Here is an 18,005-nt window from a genome sequence, read left to right on the forward strand (position 1 = left end):
GCAAGGGAGGGATCCAGTCGAGCTCTGTGTTGACCAGCAAGGTCCTTACGTCACTGCTAAGGTCCTGGGTACAAAGTCTCCATTTTTGGTAGACACTGGAGCGACACGTAGTGTATTATCAAAACGACTGATTCCAAGGGCACCCTTGTCTGGCTCACACATTACCTCGATAGGTTTCGATGGAACGCCCTCCACTAATCCCCTGTCTGTACCTATCTCCTTTGACCTAGGAAACAATCCCACTGACACAACGTTTCTGCTCTCCTCCAGCTCCCCTGACGCCATTATGGGTATTGATTTACTGAAACATTTCCGAGCTACTATTAGGTGTTCCCCGGATGGAGTCCGAGTCATTCTGTACGACAACCCGAGCATGTCCAGACCCCACCCCGCACGACATATGTACGCCATAACAGATGCTGACCTATCCTTGCTCGATACCCTACCCCTGTACCTCTGGGCCAGAAACGACTCGGATGTAGGACGAATGATGATCGATCCTGTACACATAACTGTTCGACCAGATGCAATACTCCTGAAACTCCCACAGTACCGGATATCGCCCGAAGGCGAGAAGGCATTGGTAGCGATTATTCAGTCCTTGGTAGATGCAGGAGTGGTAGAGGAAGTGGTTAGTAATGTCTGCAATAGCCCTATCCTACCCATTGTTAAGAAGCAAGGTGAGGGAGATGAGAAAGCGTACCGCTTCATCATCGACCTGCGAGAAATCAACAAAGTGGTGGTGCCACAGTACCCCGTAGTCTCAGACATCGCCACCATCCTGACTCTCATCCCGTCCACTGCCACCACCTTCACCGTTATTGATCTTAAAAATGCATTTTTCTCTATCCCCATCCATCCAGACAGCCGTTATCTCTTCGGCTTCACTTTAAAAAACCGTTCGTACCGATTTTGTAGAGCTCCCCAGGGCTACTCTGAAAGTCCCAGCATTTACAGCCAGGCCCTCAAAAGACAGCTGGACGCCGTCCAGCTACCAGATGGAGTGGTGTTGATCCAATATGTTGACGATATCCTTTTGGCGGCCGACACCACTCCACTTGCAATCACAGCCACTATCCAACTCTTGCACTTTCTTGCGGAGAATGGCCACAAAGTCTCCAAAAAGAAACTGCAGTTCTGTCAGCCCCAAGTAACATACCTAGGCCACCTCCTGTCCAAAGAAGGGAGAAAACTTACGCCCGACCGAATCCAAACCATCCTAGACACCCCCATTCCAAAAACACAGAAGCAAGTCCGTTCATTAGTGGGCCTTACTTCTTTCTGCCGACAATGGTTACCAAATTTCAGTCTCATTATAAAACCCCTACTCTCCCTGTTGGCCAAAGATGTTCCGTTCCCACTCCCTTGGACTCCCGAATGCCAAGCATCCTTTAAGGAGTTGCGGGATGCCCTTTGCTCGGCACCCTTTCTAGGAACACCAGATTACTCCAAGCCCTTCTCCCTCTTCACTCACGAAAGGGAGGGATGCGCATTGTCTGTTCTAACTCAGCCCATCGGCGCCAAACAACGCCCTTGTGCCTACTTCTCTGCCACTCTTGATCCAGTCGCCAGAGCTCTACCTGCCTGCCTTCGAGCAGTAGCCGCTGCTGCTGTCTCTATCCGCCAGAGTGAGGGAATTGTGCTTTCAAACTCCCTCACGGTATTAGTGCCCCATGCAGTTGACACCCTTTTGAACCAGACTAAGACTCAACATCTGACTAGCGCACGACTAACAGGGTACGAATTGACTCTACTTGCACCCCACATCACCCTGAAGAGATGCACGACATTGAACCCTGCTACACTGTTACCCTTGCCCGAGAATGACCCCGATGTGCCCCCTATACACGACTGTGTAACCCTCACGGACGAACAGACTAGGAGTAGAGTTGACCTCCGAGACATTGCTTTTACAGATCCTGATGGAGAACTATGGGTAGATGGCTCTTGTATCAAACTCCCAGACGGCACCACTTCTGCTGCCTATGCGGTGACGACAGCTCGAACAGTAGTTGAAACCGCTCGCATCACACAACGATCCGCACAGGCAGCAGAACTAATTGCCCTCACGCGAGCATGTATCATAGCAGCAGGAACCACGGCAAACATTTACACGGACAGCCAGTACGCCTTCGGGGTGGTTCATCATTTTGGGCTCCTGTGGAGGGAAAGGGGATTCCTGACGTCCCACGGTACACCCATCCTTCACGGAGATTTAGTCTCCGCCCTGATTGAAGCAGTTCTTCTCCCCAGACAATTAGCAGTGATCAAATGCCAGGCACACAAGAAGATGACAGATTTAGTTGGACAGGGAAACGCACTAGCCGACACCACCGCCCGAACCACAGCTGAGAATAGGACAACGACACGCATGTATGTGACCAGGTCACAAGCAGAAAAATGGACCGACGCTAGGGAAACAATCAGGGACATCCAATCGACCAGCACACCACACGAATTGACTGAGTGGGCGCGGGTGGGTCTAAGGGACGATGAAGGCTGCTGGCGGACAAAAGACACAAACAAATGGTTGCTTCCTGATGCATATTTGATCGCCATACTGACAATGGCACACTCCCCAGCACACATAGGCTCTGCCCCCATGATTGAACTCATTTCCAAAGTTTGGCACAACAACAAGATCCCCGACTCGGCCAAACGTCTAGTCCAGCAGTGCCTCATCTGCTTACAACACAACCCCGGGAAAGGAACTGTGGTACCCCGGGGAGGGTTTGGGATCCCCGACCACCCCTTTGAGGTCCTTCAGATGGATTACATCCAGCTAGAGAGGTGCCAAGGCTTGAAGTACGTATTGGTCATTGTATGTGCCTTCAGCAAATGGGTGGAAGCCTATCCGACCCGTGATAACACTGCCATGACTACTGCCAAAGTACTACTGAAAGAGTTTTTCCCTCGCTACGGCCTTTGTCGAATTTTATGGAGCGACAATGGCCCCCACTTCGTAGCTGAAGTTATCCAACTAATCCTGAAGGGGTTGGGGGTAAAACAAAGATCCCACGCAGTCTTCCACCCCCAATCTGCTGGCCTGGTTGAACGACACAACGCTACACTGAAACTGAAACTGTCAAAAATAGTGGCCACCACCGGACTTAAGTGGCCAGATGCCCTTCCACTGGCATTACTATCGATGCGCTCCACTCCCACTAAGCACCACTTGACCCCCTACGAAGTTGTGTTTGGGCGGCCTATGAACCTCTGGACTGCCCCCAAACCGACCTCCATTCACGACGTCCCCGACGTCCTGCTGTCAGATTATTTGTACAAATTAACTAAAACATTGTCTGTCATTCATCAACAGGTGCAGCAGGCCATCCCCGATGCTTCCAGGGGTCCCGGTCACGATATCCAGCCGGGGGACTACATCCTAATCCGGAACTTTCAACGAGCGAAGAGTCTGGAACCCCGGTGGACGGGCCCCTGGCAAGTACTGATCACCACTCGGACGGCTCTTCGAGTGGAGGGGAAAAAGAACTGGCTGCATGCACACCACTGCAAGAAAGTTTCCTCGACCCTGGCCACGACAGACAACGTCAGCACCCAAGAAGAGCTCCTGAACAAAGACCGACCATCACTGAACTGCTATCCTGATACCGAGGCACTTGAACTTGCAAAACACTCTGATCCCACTGTGCCATCCCGAGAAGGGTATTTCCTGCGTCGAAAGGAGGGAGCTTCGGCTAAGTAGGCCACTGACTAAGTTAAAAATCTCAGAACGGTGACCAAAGCAACCAAGGGTTACCCGGAGAGAAGCTAAACGAAGTCTGTGGTTCTGCCCACTACCGAGCACCTTGAAGATGAAGATGATGGAAGCGCCAGATAAGAAGATGATGGAAGCGCCAGATAAGAAGACGTCGGAAGCAACAGGAAATACCCACTACAGGAACCCAAAGACTGACAATTTGCACAAATCTAAGACAATCGCTTTCTTCATTGTCTTCCTCTTTTGCCTCCTCCTCATGACTTCCTTCTGGATCTTGGAGGAAAGCACACCCGCTCACCAGATGTTGCCAACCACTGTCCAGCCAACCACGAAAGAGCACCACCTGATCACCCTTTCACCTCAGCTCCGAGAAAGGCGTAGGGAGTTCTGGAACAATTCTTTCGTACAACTGTTGCACCAGCACAACCTTGCTGCAAATGCCACGAACTGCTGGATCTGTGGGTTGCTCCCACATGCTACCGGACACTCCATCCCCTTCATCCCCTCTCCTTTCTCAGTTCACGGCTCCTGCCTCGCCTGGTTGATCCTCATGCAGGAAAGCCACAAGGACAACGCCACTTCTGGTCAAACCGTGTCACACTTCTACTATGGGTTCTGGCTGAACAAGGCAGGAAAGCCCTTTTGTCCTGCAATTTCAGGTTCAACCTTCCTTACGAACATCCCTGCCAAAGAAAGGGTCGAAACGCAAGTGCTCCACAATCCAGCCAGACCCACCTTCTCCCACCTGCGGAAACAAACGGCTGCCACCCTGACCGTGGCCCTGTCTGTCATCAATGTCACAGGACTCGTATGCCTCGAAGGACAAGGAACGCAGCTGGTGGGTCACAGTTCTTGTCGCATCACCAAAACATTGGTCTCAGCTGACCCCCCCACCTTTGTTGCTTCCCCGAATATGTACTTTGTTTGTGGCACCAAAGCTTACACTTGGCTCCCAAGAGGCTGGAGGGGTACGTGCTACATCGCCTTCATTCTTCCACCCACGTATGTGGCTTCAGCCAACCACCACCGGCAAAAGCGTGCCGGAGATGTTGAACAAGCCGACTCCACCGGAGCACAGTTCCTGGATGCAGCAAAGGGACTTGTTCCTCTGTGGGGACCAATGGCAAATAGCCGCGCTATCCGACACCTGACTCAGGCATTAGAAACAACCATTAACATCACCGCTGGCATCCTTGCTAACAACACGGCTGAGCTTCAGGCCGTCCGCCTGGTGGCTCTTCAAAACCGTCTTGTTCTAGATGTGGTTCTGGCCGACCGCGGAGGTGCATGCCGCATCATCGGCTCCAGCTGTTGCACCTACGTGCCAGATAACTCACCTTCAGTCTACAAAGCAATCGAACACCTCCACAGACTGTCCTCGGAGGTTCACCAGGAGCAGGAAGGATGGTCGCTTGGAGGCTGGTTCTGGGACACTTTGAAGAACTGGGGGTGGAGATTGTTCACGTTTTTATTGATACCAATCATGATACTGTGTGGGTGTTGTTTAGGTATTCAATGTTTACCATCTTTATGTGCACTCATTTCCAACTGTATGTGCCCAAAGACTTTGAACTTTAAAACTGAGCACATGAGTCCCCTATACGAGATAGAGGTGCGTGGTCTCATGGGAATCGATCCGAACTGACAAGCTGGCGAGACATGTTAAAGGGAGGACTGTGGAATTTTAGTTCGTGTACTGAACATTATCTACGCCATCTTGCAGACTCACGTACGAACACACACGACAGCCATTTTAGGTACCACGGTCTCCCTGTTCACGATCGCCCGTCAGCACACTTCCCTGAACCTTGCAAGTCTTCCCCGCGCACCCTGGCTGCCCCCGCACTCACATGCACAAGTCAGGAACCCTCCCCTCCCATGACTCTGTCTCAAGGAATCACACCCCGCGCCTGACCAACACCTCCTTTCCGTCCATGAATACCCCTCCTTTGATGACCCCTTCCTCTGAGCCCGACTGCCTGTACGAACCGCTGGTCATCCCTTAGCCCGAGGATACAGTTTATTGCCCATTACTGTATTCACTCGCCTCTCCTGAAAGGAGCCACTATTGATCACGACCTCCCCATCCCCTGAGATTCGATCAGGCGCACACATTCCAAAGGAATCGGCAGAACACTCCGCTGCGTGATGGCCCCTCCCAATCATATGAGGGGAAAGGGCCTCTACTGTTGTCATGTGTTGGAATGGGCCGGAACTGGGGGGGGGGTGCCGGTGATGTCGTTCTCATACTTCACAATGTCCCTGTTGTAATAAAGGACGTTCACATGCCTTAAACCAGTGTATAAAAGACCAGATCTCAAAGAGGTTAGAGAGCACCTCGAGACGATACCTTGTTGTCTGATCTGATGTGTTCCACTCCGACGGAATAAACTTGTTTCCTGTCTTCCTGTCTCCAGCGCCTGCCTCTTTATTGAATAACTTCGTATGGTATTAGAGGCGTTTTACGCCGGGCATATTTAACTTAGGAAACATCTACTGAAATCGCCTGACCATTTTGAATTGATCTTTAACACAGGGGGTGAGTGGGCACAGGGAGCGCAGGGTTGCACAATAGAAAAAAATATATATTCTCTTGCCTTGCCACCGGGTCCCACATCTCTGCACCTGCTTCATCGTGGGACACGAGGAACAGGAAGCCCGGAAGAACAGCCAGGCCCCCCTGACCAACCAACCAGGGAAAGGGGGCCTGGGCTTGTTCTCCATGAAGGCTGTAATACAGCCTGCATGGAGAAAGGGGAAGTGCGCATGACTGATTTGGGTGGCCTGAGAGGTCCGACCAAACAGTCATTGCGCCCTTAGGAGTGGGCAAACCACTCCTCCTCCTGCCCTGCTCCGAGAGCAGAGCAGCCCTGTCACCCGCCCGCAAAGGAAACATAAAAGGAGAATAACGCAAAGTTATTATCATTTTATATTTTCTTTACTTCATGGCTCAAAAGCAGTGGGGTGGCGCTCGTCCACCATAGCGGAGGAGCCACCATTGCCACTTTCTACAAGCAGGTGGTAAATATCTGTGGAGGATCTGAGAGGCTGAGGGGATGTGGGGCATATGGCAGTTAGGGTATCTCGTCAAAGGATGTAGGTTCTCTGGGGGCGGGGGGGGGCATTGTTTGCTCCCACCTGGTGCCTGAGGGTGCAGGACTGTGGCTTTTCCCTGTAACCCATGCTCCGTTTTTTCCTGGAGTGAATCAGCTCCGACTAAAATCTGTCCATTGTTTCCAATCCTGGATATTTCAAGTCCAGTAGCACAAGACAAGTGGGAGTTGTCAGGACCAATAGCCATTAGGGGTACTGCTCCAAGCAACTCGTAATGGAGGTCTCTACAAGCACTGGAAGTAACAGGAAGGAACATCAAGGTACAAGGCATTTGGGTAGCCAACCATTGATCCTCATCTCTGGGATGTTCCACAGAGGAATACTGGAGTGTTCACTTAAGGTGATGAAACCCCCTTGATGTCTGCCCTTATCTGTGATCCACCCGCCAGGAGAAGGCAAGAAGTAAATGAAAAACAAAGTCAATCAGTATTATATATGACTTTACAAGAGACTTAAGGAATTATTTAGAGTTTGGAGAATAGGGTAATCTACTCCACCACACTTGTGTCTGCCAAATTCCTGGATCCCCCAATTTATTCAGAGTTGGGCACATTGTCATGTTTCTGCTGGCAGTGTTGCCACTGGCTCCACCAGGGGAAACTTTTGGCCAATGGCCCAAATGACATCCGGTCATCAATCAAAGTAAATAAGTCCATCTTCTCTATGAAGTCCAGATGTATGATGTATTTTTTTCCTGTTTGGGACTGGCAGGGAAACATATAGAAGACTCCCACATGCAGGGAAAATACCGGATGTCAGGGAAATTTATTTTTTAGTTTTTCCTAAACTAGCTCCCTCTTTGGGAGTTTGTTTTTGAAAAACAAAACCAACGTTGCTCTACTGGTGCACTGAACACAGTGCCTACACAGCAAAGCTTCGGATCCTTCAGAAAAGCTGCCATGCAAGGCTCTTTATAGGCACGGAGATCGCCGCAAGGCAGTCAGAGATCTCTAATTATGGTGGGCTCCAGTCTGCCAAGGTAGAGGAGTAAAACCGATGGACTGGCAGAAAGCATTCCTGCCTGCCTGGGGCTAAAAAAAGGCTCCTAGGGACTTGTTTAGAGCTAAGCAGGTGTGGAACATTCGCCCAAAAGGTGGCAGATGTTCTGTATGCCCTACTATAGGTGCACTGATGCCAGTGGTATTCTAAATATGGCATCACCACACTCTAAATAAGGTCTTTAATTCGAGTTGTGTGCATGTTGCGCTCCACAAAAGCTAATGTAAGACCCTTAAAGTTTTTCTGGTGAAGTCATTTCAACCGACTTCTGAATTATCGATGTAAAACTTCACTTTTGCATTGTGTTCTGGCAAAAGCTACCAACATGATAATCTCGCAACCGAAAAACCTAGTAAAAGCTCAGCCTACTTAGTCAAAGCTGCAGGGGCGAGTTCATAATTATTATAATGGAGCATAAGATAATTCATGCTACGATGGGCACGATTTATATTTAGGTGGGTGGCCCGTTTCTCTACCAGGAAGACAGAGTAAATTAGTCCAGTCATCTACTCCTGCGGCCAGAATAGCGAGGATTTCTACCTGCCTGAACTTGCTGGCACAGCGGCCGGGCTTTGCTCCGCCAAACCGTACCTCCTGTTGACCGGCCGGGCTTGGCTCCGCCGGTCAACTACACCTCCCAGCAGCCTCCAGGGGGAGGCGCCTACGACGAGGAACAGCGCGCCAGGCGGCGCATAAAGCGTTGGCAGGGGCTGAGTCCCTTGTCTGTCATCTACTCCTGCGGCCAGAATAGCGAGGATTTCTACCTGCCTGAACTTGCTGGCACAGCGGCCGGGCTTTGCTCCGCCAAACCGTACCTCCTGTTGACCGGCCGGGCTTGGCTCCGCCGGTCAACTACACCTCCCAGCAGCCTCCAGGGGGAGGCGCCTACGACGAGGAACAGCGCGCCAGGCGGCGCATAAAGCGTTGGCAGGGGCCGAGTCCCTTGTCTGTCATCTACTCCTGCGGCCAGAATAGCGAGGATTTCTACCTGCCTGAACTTGCTGGCACAGCGGCCGGGCTTTGCTCCGCCAAACCGTACCTCCTGTTGACCGGCCGGGCTTGGCTCCGCCGGTCAACTACACCTCCCAGCAGCCTCCAGGGGGAGGCGCCTACGACGAGGAACAGCGCGGCAGGCGGCGCATAAAGCGTTGGCAGGTCACTCGTCCCGCGAGGACGCGCGCGGGACGCCCGGACGAAGCCCGGACAAAGGGCGGGCCGTCTGAGGCCGTCCGAGGTTGGACAAGGTTGGGTTGGGCCAGGTCCCTTTATTGGTGTTGCTGTTAAACGCTGTGTCAATTATTCTTGCAATTTGGTGATTCTTACAAGTGTATATTGTAGAAGCTGTGCGCATATATAAACATGCCGCCTAAAAAGTTAGTTACTCCTAGTAACTCTATTGAGAACTATCTTGTGCAGGTTGTTGAAAGAATCAACAGTGATAGGAGATCTTCCCTGGGAATAGATCTAACCACCCAACCCTCTCTCACTGATATTGATTTAGATGATCCTTTTGGCCTTCAGATTAACAGTTGCTCTAATGGCGAAATGCTTGATCCTGCTCCTGATACCAGTATTATTCAGCCCAGTGGTATTGTCGCTGGAATTGTAGACCGCAGCATTAATGAAGCACTGGTAGAGATAACTAATACTAGTGAACCCTTAATCTCCCCTTCAGCTCCCACTTTAGTTTCGGGGAAACGGGAGGGTTTAAGGTCAGCTAAGAACAGAGTAGCAAACCCCCCTAGGAAACACTCAGAGGAAGAGGAGCTTGATTTGACCAATGAGGCTTCTCTTATACTTTCTAATGCCCAATTCAACAGACTGCTGGCTCTGATTGATAACAAGATCAAAGGTGTGGTTAAACCTCTGGTCAGCAAAATAGATAAGTTAACATCCGAGGTTAGCCGATTAGAAGGTCTATTAAAAGAAACTGTGGGTGAGATAGATAAAATCCCAGAAAATGTTTCTACTAGGATTGAGGCCATCCTAAGTAAACCAGACATAACTGAGGGCAGTGGATTAATTTCTACCTCTGTCTCAAATCCTCAGTTGGTACCCAGGAGTGTTCCGGCAGGTGAAGCTTCTAACGTCTTTATCCCAGTTCCTGATACTGATGACCAAGCTGTGGTAAAAGGATCTTTCGAGCTTGTAGTTGAAGCTTCCCCACTAGTACTTGTTCTTGCCAACGTTCCACCATTGGCCCAAGATGAGAGGGAAACAACATCTTCCTTAATTAATAAATCCCTATCTTGGTTGACCAATAATATGGCTATTTCCCCCTGGGGTAAGCAGCAACTTTCAGAAGAGCTTGTTAAAGCAAGAAGGGTACAGTGGATTGGGGACAGAGCGAAAAAGTTTAAGGGGGAGTGTGTTGTTCTACATTTTTCCGATCCAGGGGTTTTACCTAACATCTTGCCTAACATTTTCCCACCACAACGGAGATCAACCTCAATTGTCCCACTGACTTTGGACTTCTTTTACCCAAGAAAGGGAAGCGGTCCAAATCCTAGTATTTTAAGAACTAAATGGAACATTGTGACAAAGAGGGGGAGGAAGGATGTTGCTTCAGTGGATTGGGGATTGGGGTTGGAAAACCGCTTCTCTGCATTATCGAACTTAAATGCTTGCGATTGACAACCACCTAGCTGTAATTCCTTGTTTTTGTCTGTTTGTGATGGAGGTATCACTGATAGGGTTGGCAATGTTACTAAAGATTGTACTCGGGGGAATTCCGTTGAGGATTTAGTAGCACCCCCCAATGAAAATAACTGTGTGCAGAACTCTGGTGGTAGGGAGAGTCATGAGATTACCATAAACCCTTGTTCTCTTATGACATCTAACTCAGGGAAGCTCTTGTCCTGGAACGTGGCTGGACTATGTTCCAGGATGGATTGTGCTGACTGGTTTGGATTCATTAACAAATATGATCTATGTATCTTTCAAGAGACTTGGGCGTGTGACCCTATCTTCGCTCTGGGGTATATAAATTTTCATGTTCCTGCTACTAAGGGCCTTAAAGGGCGGCCGATGGGGGGTCTTACTATTTGGATCAGGCAGTCTCTAAAAGCTATTGTAAAATGTGTGGAGCTTGACCATAAAGACATTCAGCTTATCAGACTGACCAGTGATTTATCCATCACCATAGATATTTATAATATCTATGTTAGAGGTGGCAGCAAAGGTAAATCAGAGGTTCGTTTGAGTCTTTTTAATTTTCTTGAGACTCATTCTGCAGGTAAAAACATTCTAATTGCAGGCGATTTAAATCGCACATTCGAACCCCTTATCACTGGTGACTCTCCTCTTGGAGCAGAGGAAGATAAGCTCTGGAATATCCCCACATTAGAATCTCCGCCAATAACTCGCTGGACGTCTGACATATTAGGCTTGAACGCAATGTGTTTGGAGCACGGGCTTCGAGCCCTGAATGGTCGAACTAAATCAGACCGTGCTCCTGCCATGACTTTTAATAACGGGCGTAATAAAAGTCGTATCGACTATGTCATTTGTAGTATGACACTATGGTCATCTCTCAATGACATGGTAGTAATAGCCAGGCCAGAAAGCGATCACGATCCTCTATGTGTTTCGCACAAATGGTGGACATTTAATGAAATTGCCCTAAACCCCTGTGATGAACTTGTGCCCCTAATGATTCTTCCATCCAACAATATGCGTAGGTTAAGGTGGGTAGGTGTTAAGGCAGATCAGCAGATCCTTGTAAAAATAAGTGCAGCGGCAGACAAGGCCATCATGGCATTGGAGAATGTAGACGGGTGTTCCCAGGGCAATGAGGACATTACTAATGCACACACGACTCTCTTTAAGGAAGTTAAAGGCTTCTTCTTGAAACCTTCGAATAATAAGAGGGTCTGCCCATACAAATCAGCAAAATGGTATAATCCAGCCTGTAGGATGGCAAGATTAAACCTTGGAGCTGCAATTAAAAGTAATAATTTGGATGGGATTCGTTCTGCTAGGAAGCACCACAAAAATTGTATTGTAAGGGCTAAAAGAGAATGGGACGAAGATCACTGGCAGAAGCTAAAGTGTGCAAGCGACCGTAAACATTCTAGACTTTTTTGGCACATTGTCAAATGGGGTCATGACAGACCTCCAGAAGCTCCCAATAACAATGTCTCCCATGATGCGTGGGTTAAATTTTTCAGTGAGCAGTACTCCTCCAGGGACCAATTCTTTAACAGCTTAAGCCTAACTTACCTGTATGCAGATGATGACATCTTTGTGCAGAGTGAAGTACTGTCTGCCCTGAAATCAGTTCACCCTGGCCGAGCCCCGGGTATAGACGGAGTCCCTGCGGATGTCTTTTTAAATGACACCGACAGGTGGAGTAAATACATCTGCCTTTTATTGAATCATATTGCCAGGGGCGCAGAAATCCCGGTATCATGGCGTGGTGCTGTTATTATTCCAGTATATAAAAAGGGAGATCGTGCCCAACCTTGTAATTACCGCCCAATTAGCTTAATTGACACGGTTCAAAAAGTTGTTGGGCGTGTAATTATTAACTACCTGTTAGATTGGGCTGAGGAGCAGAATGTTTTATCTCCTTTCCAGGCTGGGTTTCGCAGAGCAACTAGCACTGTGGACCAGGTCTTCCGTTTTCAATTGATACAATGGAGGACCGTGGTTCTGGGAGGTTGCAGTTTGTACGCAGCGTTTGTTGACCTACGGGCTGCATTCGACCTGGTGCCAAGGGCAAAATTGTGGGAGGTGCTTGCAGCTTTAGGGGTCCCAAAGACTATTTTAACTTTGATTATGAGACTCCATGAGGGCACTTACGCTAAAATCCAATGGGGTGGCTATGGCAACGATACCATTAATTTTCCAGTCGCCAGAGGAGTTCGACAGGGTTGCTCAATGGCACCAACACTCTTCACTCTTTTTATCAATGGAGTCGTTGCCCGCATGCAATCCCAGGCTGTGGATGCTCCCTCCCTTGCAGGTGCAAAAGTTCCTATTTTAATGTTTGCAGACGACACCCTAATTTTATCAAAATCCCCTAGCGGTCTCCAAAAGGCATTAGTAATCTTTGATAAATTTTGTAGCGATCATGGCTTGGAGGTAAACGCAGATAAAACAAAACTCATGGCTTTTAATCCTTGTAGAAATTTTAAATCTAAAATAACCATGAGCGGGCGTTGCCTCGAAGTAGTAAATTCTTTTACCTACCTGGGGATTCATATTTCAAACGACAACAGATGGAACCAACATATAAACATTGCAGTCTTAAGACATAAACAACTGGCTGGTACCATCATTAAGGAGCATTTTAAATCTTTGACTAAACCAATCAAACCTCCTTTGATCATATATGAGGCAAAGGCCATAGGGTCAGCTTTGTATGGGGCTGAGATGTGGGGACAAGAAAATCTTCAGGACCTACAGGTCTCAGAAAATAATTTCCTTCGGAAATTAACAGGTACCCCACAGAGTAGTCCCCTTTTGCCTCTTAGATATGATCTCGGTAGGAAAGAAATATCGGTAATGTGCAAACTTCGTCCAATATTATATTGGCGTAGAATCTGGACCACCCCTGAGTTGTCACAATATGCAGCAGGGTTTGCTGATGTCATCAAAGCAGACCGATTTCATAAAATTAGATGGTTCAGATCTTTAAAAGCAGCATTAGGTGAACTAGGGTTAACTGAACTGTGGTCCGACCCAACTGGGTCGTCCTTCCCATCTAAGACATTTATAAAAAATCTTTTCTGGGAACAGGTAGAAAACAGGAGTCTTCTTAGTAACAACCATGGGTCTATGACGGTTATTTTTCTTGAAGCAAAGCTTTTTCCCATGTACGAAATCTACTGGGATCTAATAACGAAACCCATGGACAGGAAACTGTTTTTTCAAATGAGGGCTGGCTCTCTACCTCTATGTAATTTAACTGCAAAATGGAGAGATGGAGGCCAAGCTATATGCCCAGTCTGCGGGGAAGGAAAGGAAACGTTGGGTCACTTTCTGTTTTCTTGCTATGCATATTCTGTTCCCAGACGTGTTTGGTTGGCTCCTATGTCTAGAAATCTGGGTACTAAAAGCAGCATGGTAGCTCTACGCATAATAAAAACTACCTCCTTAAATTGGATTACAATAGCGACCGCAAAGTTTCTGGGGTGGGCGTGGGTAATTAGGCAGAGATTGCTAGTAGGGTAACTACTCTCTGGTTAGTTGAACAGAGATTGCTAGATTATCTACTCTCTGTTCCCCATGCGAGGTGTCTTATCTGTTTTAATCTGTTTTTATTATATGAACTTTGCACTTTTGGTCTATATATACTGGATGAAATGAATTTTAACTGTTTTTTTAATATGTATTGTGCTTAAGTCATATTCGATTCTGTAATTTAATTGTATTTTTATTATGTGTTTGTTTGTTTGCTTTTATGAGTAATACTCGAATAAAGCACTTTTGAATTGAAAAAAAAAACAAAGTCAATCAGTATTATATATGACTTTACAAGAGACTTAAGGAATTATTTAGAGTTTGGAGAATAGGGTAATCTACTCCACCACACTTGTGTCTGCCAAATTCCTGGATCCCCCAATTTATTCAGAGTTGGGCACATTGTCATGTTTCTGCTGGCAGTGTTGCCACTGGCTCCACCAGGGGAAACTTTTGGCCAATGGCCCAAATGACATCCGGTCATCAATCAAAGTAAATAAGTCCATCTTCTCTATGTAGTCCAGATGTATGATGTATTTTTTTCCTGTTTGGGACTGGCAGGGAAACATATAGAAGACTCCCACATGTAGGGAAAATACCGGATGTCAGGGAAATTTATTTTTTAGTTTTTCCTAAACTAGCTCCCTCTTTGGGAGTTTGTTTTTGAAAAACAAAACCAACGTTGCTCTACTGGTGCACTGAACACAGTGCCTACACAGCAAAGCTTCGGATCCTTCAGAAAAGCTGCCATGCAAGGCTCTTTATAGGCACGGAGATCGCCGCAAGGCAGTCAGAGATCTCTAATTATGGTGGGCTCCAGTCTGCCAAGGTAGAGGAGTAAAACCGATGGACTGGCAGAAAGCATTCCTGCCTGCCTGGGGCTAAAAAAAGGCTCCTAGGGACTTGTTTAGAGCTAAGCAGGTGTGGAACATTCACCCAAAAGGTGGCAGATGTTCTGTATGCCCTACTATAGGTGCACTGATGCCAGTGGTATTCTAAATATGGCATCACCACACTCTAAATAAGGTCTTTAATTCGAGTTGTGTGCATGTTGCGCTCCACAAAAGCTAATGTAAGACCCTTAAAGTTTTTCTGGTGAAGGCATTTCAACCGACTTCTGAATTATCGATGTAAAACTTCACTTTTGCATTGTGTTCTGGCAAAAGCTACCAACATGATAATCTCGCAACCGAAAAACCTAGTAAAAGCTCAGCCTACTTAGTCAAAGCTGCAGGGGCGAGTTCATAATTATTATAATGGAGCATAAGATAATTCATGCTACGATGGGCACGATTTATATTTAGGTGGGTGGCCCGTTTCTCTACCAGGAAGACAGAGTAAATTAGTCCAGCACTCTGACAGAGATGCTGCCAGTCATATTCAGAAAAGACCGCCAAGCTGGTGGTCACTTATAAAGCATTGCCAGGAACTACGGTCAAGGCATTTCCTGTAAGTGCTTTTGCCAGTTAGGTGCAGGGGCTTCATCAAAATGACAGGGCCTTGCACCGAAGTGTTTTCACTTTTTATTTTCAAAAGGAAAATCACAAAGCAGGATTTTCTTTTTCAAAATAAAAAAAGATAATTAGAGCGATACTTTAAAACATTAATGAAACGTGGCATGTTATTCCTTTCATTATATGCCCACAGAACAGGACAAAGAAAACAACTTATCCCCTTGATTATACAAATATTTTGAATAAATTGTGTCCAAAGCAACTAGAGGAACACAAGTCTGTGCCCACAGTTTTTCTCGAATAAATATGAATATGCTGGATTGACACAATCCTTTGTTGCATAATGTTCAATTTTAAACAAAACACATTTCAAGCTAAAATGTTGCTACGCTTGTTGAACGTAGGATGCTACACCGAAAGTGACGCTTTGCAGAAGCTGTACTCAAAGCCTTTTAGGAGGTGGCAGGATTACCCAGATTGTGTCAGAATAGTCAATTGATTGAATTGGAGAGAGGACAACGTTCTCCAGAAATAAATATTTCACAGTGTGTGGAACGATGCCTTGCTTGTCATGATCTTTTTTTGTTTTACTATTTACATAAATTCATGTTGAAGTGCTTGCCAGTGTTCAGTTTTTCCTTTCCTTGCTACATTATTTGTCTTTCTCTGCGGAGTAATGTAATCACCACAGAAACATAATGTAACCCCTCACTGGGAATAGTTTTATCAGCTTTGCATAAAAAACATAGATGCTTTGTTCTACAGTCCACGGCGCTGCAATATCTGAATCAGAATGCTATCTAAAAGAAATATCTACAAGACAAACGTTAGTGGCTGTCCTAGAATTAAACACCATGCCCTGTCTTAGTTCAATAGCTATGCAATAAACAAAGACACTCGTTATTTATTTATTGTGACATTGAAATTAGTAATGCATTCTTCGTGTGACCTACCTGACAGTGGTACACATATTCGGGAGTGGATTTCTTAAATTTCATGTTCCAAACTAATGCGACCCCATCAGGTTCATGTGGGGCATCTTCATTGTTATTGTAGGATGCAACAACCAACTCAGGGTACTGATGGGAGGGAAATAGCAATTACATTTCAGATATTACGGTCATCGTTAGGACTGCACATTTGTCTTCACAATATAATCACAAATAACGTGTTCATTTACTTGCAGCAATTGATGGATTGTCATTTCTGCAAAGACACTTAACAATAAAATTAAACAAGCATTTGCAATGCCATCGGTCTTTCCTTTGGGACCCTGTATGGATTTAGCCTGGGTGCTGAAACATCTACTATTCTTTAACATGGAGGGAAAGTAAGCACCAAACTGCGTGACACGCCAGGTATGGGAACACATGGAGAGAAACATTGCCTTTCAGTGGGAAATGGTATAGTCCAAAGCTCTGTTTTTAATATAAAATCAGGGCCTTCGGTGCTCATATGACTGAAAATACAAGATTGGAAACAAATATTATGCTCTATGGGTTCTCGTGGAAGACAATTTCTATGGACCGGAATCTAGAGAATGCTAAAGTGATTCTGGTATTTTACTGAACTCTGCTGGTTGTTTTTTATCAAGAAAGTTAAATAGAGGCAGTTGCCAGAAAAAAAGTCCCTAAGCGGAAGCAGACAAGTCCTAGGGCTGATCTCCAGAGCCCACAAAGTACATACACATATAAGTATATAATAAAGTATTTACAAGAGGTCTCGAATGCTAGGCCTAAAAAAAGCTTAAAAATGCAGGACTTTGGACAGCGAATATGTTTCAAATGCACAAATGGAGATTAATCTCAGAGAAAGCATCACAACTCCACAAACAAGGGACAAAATTAGTCTTTGAAAATGTTCTGTTGACTGTGACATACATTTCAGAAAATTTGTAGCAAGTTAGTGGTGCAAGAGTGGCCACCAACTTTAAAACTGTGATTTAGCTGAACATCCTTGACCTCTCCATATCTATGTCAATAAAGTATCTTTTGCTCACCTATTTCTAAAGTGGACTTAGGTCAAGGTTTACTCTGAGGGATAATCAGAGGGGATCAGCTATCAATTGCTTCAAAGCATCTAAAACAACAGATGGAAATCTGAAGTGTCTAACTGAGAAACATCTCCAGCAGGAAAAATAAGATACACAGTTGAGAGATTCTTGAGAGAAGGCACCCTTCAAAGTAGGAAATCAGTGCCTTGTTAGGTCAAAGAGAAAACCTGGGCTCTACCTTTGTAAGCAATGGCACGTAGTGGTAGGGTTTTATTACATAGATATGTGGGCTAAGAATTTAAACAGTGCCAAAACAACATTAGGAAACAAAACTATGAATTTCCCAAACCAATTTAGTAAAAGGATGGTAATTGTAAACTGAAATATAGTTTGAAACAAGAACAAAGTAAAAAAAAAAAAAAAAAATTTAATCCAGTAGATCAGCAGATTTGCATTTCTGCAGAAGATATTCCCAAAAACTGATAGGGAAAATGGAGTAGTAAAAATCAATGTTAGTCGATGTGCATTGCCAAAAGCA

The 18,005-nt window shown here is 46.3% G+C and overlaps 1 protein-coding gene across 3 annotated transcripts in view; it reads right to left on the reverse strand.

Moving 5' to 3' along the window:
• The window catches only part of DYNC1I1 (dynein cytoplasmic 1 intermediate chain 1), a 2,048,030-nt gene that overhangs the window by 584,193 nt on the left and 1,445,832 nt on the right, over nt 1–18,005 (reverse strand). For all 3 annotated transcript variants that reach the window (XM_078663722.1, XM_078663723.1, XM_078663724.1), the window contains exon 10: nt 16,428–16,553. In XM_078663722.1, coding sequence (XP_078519848.1) covers nt 16,428–16,553 — 126 coding nt within the window. The remainder of the gene's footprint in view (nt 1–16,427; nt 16,554–18,005) is intronic.

Source organism: Lissotriton helveticus, chromosome 10, assembly GCF_964261635.1.
Source record: "Lissotriton helveticus chromosome 10, aLisHel1.1, whole genome shotgun sequence".
NCBI classification, from domain to species: Eukaryota; Metazoa; Chordata; class Amphibia; order Caudata; family Salamandridae; genus Lissotriton; species Lissotriton helveticus.